The sequence below is a fragment of the Podarcis liolepis genome, assembly GCF_965112155.1.
Source record: "Podarcis liolepis genome assembly, chromosome: 2".
NCBI lineage: Eukaryota > Metazoa > Chordata > Lepidosauria > Squamata > Lacertidae > Podarcis > Podarcis liolepis.
Window position 1 is genome coordinate 56,193,829 of NC_139555.1, and position 6,000 is coordinate 56,199,828.

Sequence of the window (6,000 nt, forward strand, 5' to 3'; positions counted from 1 at the left end):
TGTATACTCCATCAGTTTTATCTGTCAGTCCTCCTTGGTTGGAGCTTTTTCTTCTTTCCATTTCTGAGCATAAATAATCCTAAGTCATTGTTGCATACATAATAAACTTTTTTCCCTGACATGTGGGTATCGCTTGACCTATTATTCCCAAAAGTAAAGTTTCTGTTTTTTAAAATAAAAGATACCTCGAACACCCCCCCAGTTCATTATAAATCATTTCCCAAAAAGCTTTCACGATTTTACATAACCACCACATATGGCAAAAGGTACCCTCTTTTTCCTTAGACTACCAGCACATATCCATGCACCAGACTGAATCTGGTCTGCTATTCCATTAAATCATAAACTGAATTGTACTTCAGTGTTGGTTGATTCATCAGGATCTGAAACCACAGTTTGATTGTGGCTTCTGATCATGTCTGATAGAAAAAGTGAAATTAAACTAGTTTTCTGTTTTAGGCATAATAATGGGGAACTAGTTTAAAGAGACCAGAATCAAAGTACTGAAGCTGGCTTGCACGGGGAAGAAGCTAGCAGATTGGGATTGGGGAAGCACACAGGACCACTCATTCCCAACTAAGTCATGTATTTTATGTTCAATTTGGCCTAGAAACTCAAAACACACAGAGAAAAATATGCAGATCTCACTTATGGAAATTGTAGAAATAAGATCAATTTGATTTAAAACAGTCCCGAATACGTACATTGGCTAAGTAATAAGCCCTTTCGACAGGGTGCCCTCCCTTAGCTTCATTTCTAATTACTCTTTTTTTTCTTTTCTTTTTTTTACAATTAACAAAGACCTTTAAATCAATGTAGAAGCTGGCCAAAGTATATGTGGGGAAAGCAATACAATGAGGTAGTTTTGCCCCCATTTCCAAGAACCTAGCCCCCAAGTACCATCAAATGTTGAAACAATGCAGATGAAAAGATTTGTATCATGCTAATGCTTTCTGTCAAAATCGACAATGGACAACAGATGGCCCAACCGGTAAGCCTAGACAGCTATTATCTAGGGTAAATGCAGCTAAAATGGTGGCAAAAAGAATTGTTGCTAGGGAAGAAAACAGGGAAGGAAGAGCATCTGTTCTACACGTTCACATATATATCGTATTTTAATGCTGTAGTCCTTTAGGAGTACACAGAAATGTGGCCTATGGTTTCCAACTATGGTTTGCAGAAAAACATGCTTCACGTGGACTGGATGCAGTGGGGGAAGTAATGCTTACAACAAACCAGGACGTCAGTGGGGGGGGGGGATATCAGAGTACATGAAAGAAGGATGGAGAGGGAGCATAGAAGCCCCAGGCTAAGATCTAAACCATCATCGCTGAAATACCTTGTAGTTTACAGTAGTTTTGCACAACGTGGAGCTTGCATGCAGTCCGCCTGCTGCCTCCCCCTCAGCTGTAGAGTGGCATCCTGAGGAGGAGGCAGCGCTTTCAGACAGCGCGGAGCCTGCAGACACCCAAGCTACCACGTCACTCCCAGGAGACATGTGGCTCAGGTGCACTGCAGGCCCAAGTGCCCCCTGCCCCCTAGCTATGCCTCTGATAAGGCGCACCTTTAAAAGAGTGCATAACACTTAAGCAGCCAGTGCATGTGGCTACACTGCAAATGAAAACATTTCATTTACTTATTTAAGGCTTTTCTTCCATACCTTTTTATTTGCCCAGGCCTACCAGCTCTGCCTTGCTTATTGGCTTTTATTGGTTTTAACACCTTATTTGTATGTTATTTATAACAGTGTTCCAAATTACTGGTGCCATAACGTGAAAAACCTTGGTTTGCACAGAATCTGAATGAATATGAGTTAGCTGTGGGACAGTTAGGATGATTCAGCCACATGACGGTAGTGCTCTGGTAGGTGTATAATGCATTATAGGCCATTAGGACTTTATACACTAATATCTTGAACTTTGGAAATGTACCGGAAGCCAGTGTAGAGCTTTTAGCATCTGTGCAATACGCTAATGTGGACCACAGCATTCTACATTAGCTGAAATTTCCAAACCACCCCAAATGTAGCCTCACAATGAGCGCATTCCAATAGTACAGTGTAGAGGTTACTAAAGCCTCCATCACTAAGACCAAGCTATCCCTGTCAAGGAACAGGTGTAGATAGTATATCTGCTGGAAAAAGCACTGACAATGATGGATTTAAGAGTACTCCTAAGGTTGAGTGCAAACCTATCAAGAATAGGCAACCTGCAAATTTCTCAAACCTAGCAACCGCTTATCCATAAAGCTTCCATCTTAACAAGATTAAGCTTCAGATTACTGGCCCTCATCCAGCCCATCACTGACTCAAGCCATGTTGGTACAGAACTTGCATCGTCTCAATTGATTTCAGATGTGGCAGTGTAGAGCTGAGTGTCTTCAGTATACAGTTTTAAACTGAAAAGCAGCATCTAAACATTTTTTAATAACAACCACAACATACACCTCAACACAAGATTTCCAAAATGCTGCTAGGGCAGGGAAGAAGGGACAATATTGTTGCTTATCATTGTAGGTGTCCCTGTACAACTCTATTCAACAGAGCAACCACAACAGAAAAAAATGCTAGGAGAATAACTATTTTGTGAGTGGCTAGGAAATGCTCTCTCTGTCTTTCTGCAAAGTGAAGACTTTGAGGAAGTATTTAAGACTGGGAAACAACTGCACACATAATAAGAGCAAGAGCAAGCCAATGGCCCATCTAGTCCAACATTCTGTTTTCACAGTGGCCACTCAGAAACCTGTGAGAAACTCGCAAGCAGGATATGAGCACAGAAGCACTCTCTCCTCTGTGGCCTCCAGCAACTGGTATTAGGAAACATTATAGCATTCAGTGACTTAATGCACGGCCATCTTGTTGAAAGACCCCACATCAACTTAAAACTGCAGTTCACTGACTACTGGTAAGATGTGGTGCTTTTTCAGATATTTCGGAAGATCACAATAAAAATAATGGGCTTGTGCGTCTTATTCATAACTATATGTTCTGTTTCACTGACCCCATTTTCAGGACCAACAAGAGTCAGTTAAGAATAGTCAAGTCTTCATTTAAATGTCTAAACAGTATTAAACTACAGAAAGGATAGAGTTTAAATTGATAAGTCTTTCAAGCAGTCTCCCGGATAGCATCCATAACATGAGGCAATGTTCCCACCCAAACAAGCAAGTCTGAACAGTGGCCTGACCAGTTTACTGGGAGTAAATTCCATTGAGCTCAATGGGGCTTACTTTTGAGTCGGCAGGTATAGGATTGGACTGTTATTGTTACCACTCGAGTATATACAAAAGGTACGTGTTGGGTTAACCTAATCCATAATCCTCCAAATATTAAGCATGAATGTTTCAGAAATGAGTCAGAGTTTCAACTCTCATCTACAAAACAGTCTATTCCAATAGAACAATTGTTTGTGAAATGAATATTTTTTTTAAAAAAATGAAAAAAGAGAAATCTGATGTGATCTCTAGATTAGTTGTAGAGATTGGGTAATTATTACTACCAGATTTATCCTAGATTAGTTACGGTAATCTAATTTGTTTTGGACTGTGGTCCTTTCTTCTTCCCCTTAAGGAGGTGAAATAACATGTTTTTAAAATTGTATTATGACAACACCCTTTATATGACACACCCTTAGCTACCACATTGATGTTATTCCACACCAGTGCCCACACTTACACAGTTCAACAGAACTCTAAGGAGTTGATCTAATCTGACCTGACATAATTAGCATGCTAGCAATAGCTGTGTTTTTTATTTATTTACAGTAGCCTACCAGTCCAGGATACAGATGGCAATGGGAGGTACTTATGCAGTATTCTGGTTGCTGATCATAAGGGTGCCTATGTTTTCCTCCATATGGTAAGAAGAAGCTTGGGAAGGGAGTGACAGCTGGAGAACAACACGCAGGGAGAAGGGTACAAAACAACAAATCTTTCCCAGCATCATGGCTCTTACCCAGAAGAGCCTGATCCATCAGATAACTTAGAGCCTCACTCTGGTGTTGTGTTTTGCTGTCAGATTTTCTCTCTCTAATATGATTCCCTTGAGAGCAGAATCCATTAACACAAAATGTCAGGAGTAACACATATGTCAGGAGTGCTCTAATGGTGTTTCCTGCTTGGAAGGGTGGGACTCGATGGCCCTTGTGGTCTCTTCCAACTCTATGATTCTATGAAAATGTTATGGGTGCATTCAGTTTATTTACACATGTGAACCAAACCATCCACCTACACACAGCACATACAACACTTTGCAATTGAGCCAGTCCACACGTTCAACAGTCAGTGGTCTAATGGTGACGTATAGCGACGTGGCATCAAGCGGCTATAAGAGTAGGGGCCCTAAATGTTTCCTGGGTTGGATGGGTAAACAGGTCCCTTATGGTACTGCTGAATCTTAGCCATACGAAGCTAAATGCATTGAACGGGATCTGTTACGTGGGCCCCAATGTATGCATGCACGTTGCCTGAGGGCCTTTCTCGGTCCCTTCCTCACACACCCAAGAGATCACGAACAAAGCAGCATTGTCCCTACGCATGGAAGGGCGAGGAGCAGAGGCTTGTGCCACGACTTCAGAGAGGCAAACGGACCGAGGTGCCGCGCGATGCACGAGACAATGCCTCCGCCAGCCCGGCAACAACCGACCTCTCCAGAGAAGCAGGAAAGCATGCGAAGAAGACCCCGCGCAGCCTATATGCAACCCTTCCTCCGGGGAGCCAGGCGGCAGCAGAAACGAATACAACCGCGCGGGCGACACGTGCCCCCAGGACAGGCGCCGGAGCCGGCCTCCGCTCCTACGAAGGGGAGCACGGCGGCGCGTCGGCCCCGGAGCGCATCTTCTGCGCGTGCTGCAGCCGACCAGGCCCCTCCTCGGAGCCCCGACCCCCTCCTCCATTTTCTGACTCCGAGGCTCCAGACACGCGCGCCTCCTTTCCCTCACGCGCGCCTCCATTCTCCATTCCACCCACAGCTGACGCTTCCGCACACAAACACACGCGCCACAGCCCAGTCATAATAATCAGCCTCCCGGAGCAGCTGCTGCGGCGCCTGCCTGCGGCTCCCTACCTCGCTGACGATGGTGGAGAGGTAGGGCTCTCGGCTGTACTCCCAGCCGTCCAGGCACTTCTCCTGCTCCACCTGGCTGAGGTTGACGTCCCGCCCGGGCACCAGGTTGCGGGCGGAGAAGTTGGCCAGGGCCTCCAGGCTGTAGCGGCGGCAGCGCTGCGGGACCTGCCGCCCGCCGCGCTCCTCCAGCGGGATGCTGGCGTTGAGCCACTCGAGGCTCAGGTTGGCGCTGGCCGGCACCCGGCACCGGTGCTCGGGGGTGCCGGCCAGGAAGACGGCGGACATGCCGTTGAAGCCGTTGGGGATGATGCTGGCGCTGAGCAGGAAGAAGATGAGGCGCTGGAAGGGGCCCCACTCGCCCAGGAAGGCGATGATGTCGTCGTAATCTCGCATGGCGGCGGCGGGAGGCTGACAGAGACGCAGCAGCGGAGCGCACACCGCCGAGTGGGTATGAGGCAGCGGGAGCCGCGCTGCGCTCTCTTGACTGGCTCTGTCATCTCTCCGGAGGTGGGGTCTTCCCCCGGCGGACTCCGCCTTTCCCGAGCACACCCCCTTCGCCTGGGCGACCGGCGCTAACCGGTCCCGACCGAGATAACCTTCGCTGGGGCTGCGAGCGGGTTCCCGCCGCTGGAGGGAGGCGCCGGCGACGAGCCCGCCCCAAGGCGTTCCGCCTGCCTCGCGGCGCCCGGGCCTTTGGGCGGGAAAAGCAATCTGGAGGAGGCTGCCACCCAGGGGGGCTTGGGGTGGACTGAGGCAGAGAGCGCCACACGAGAACTAAGGCCCTGGTTTTCGCTGCCCAGTGGGCTGCTGGTCGCGCTGTTTCCAGAAGCAAAAATAGCTTCTGTGAGGAATTTATTAAGAGAAAGGTGGCCAAGCACCGTGCAAAGAACTTTAAAACACTTTCTTGAAAGGGGTGTCGTTCTAAAGATGCTAATCTA

General features: G+C 47.3%; 1 protein-coding gene across 1 annotated transcript in view; it reads right to left on the bottom strand.

Annotated features, from left to right (window-relative positions):
* Positions 1–5,668, bottom strand: part of SLC22A4 (solute carrier family 22 member 4) — a 50,156-nt gene extending 44,488 nt beyond the window's left edge. Inside the window, exon 1 of the mRNA XM_083487900.1 lies at positions 5,063–5,668. Within this exon, the coding sequence (XP_083344026.1) occupies positions 5,063–5,455 (393 nt within the window). The 5' untranslated portion in view covers positions 5,456–5,668. The remainder of the gene's footprint in view (positions 1–5,062) is intronic.
* Positions 5,669–6,000: the final 332 nt, after the last annotated feature.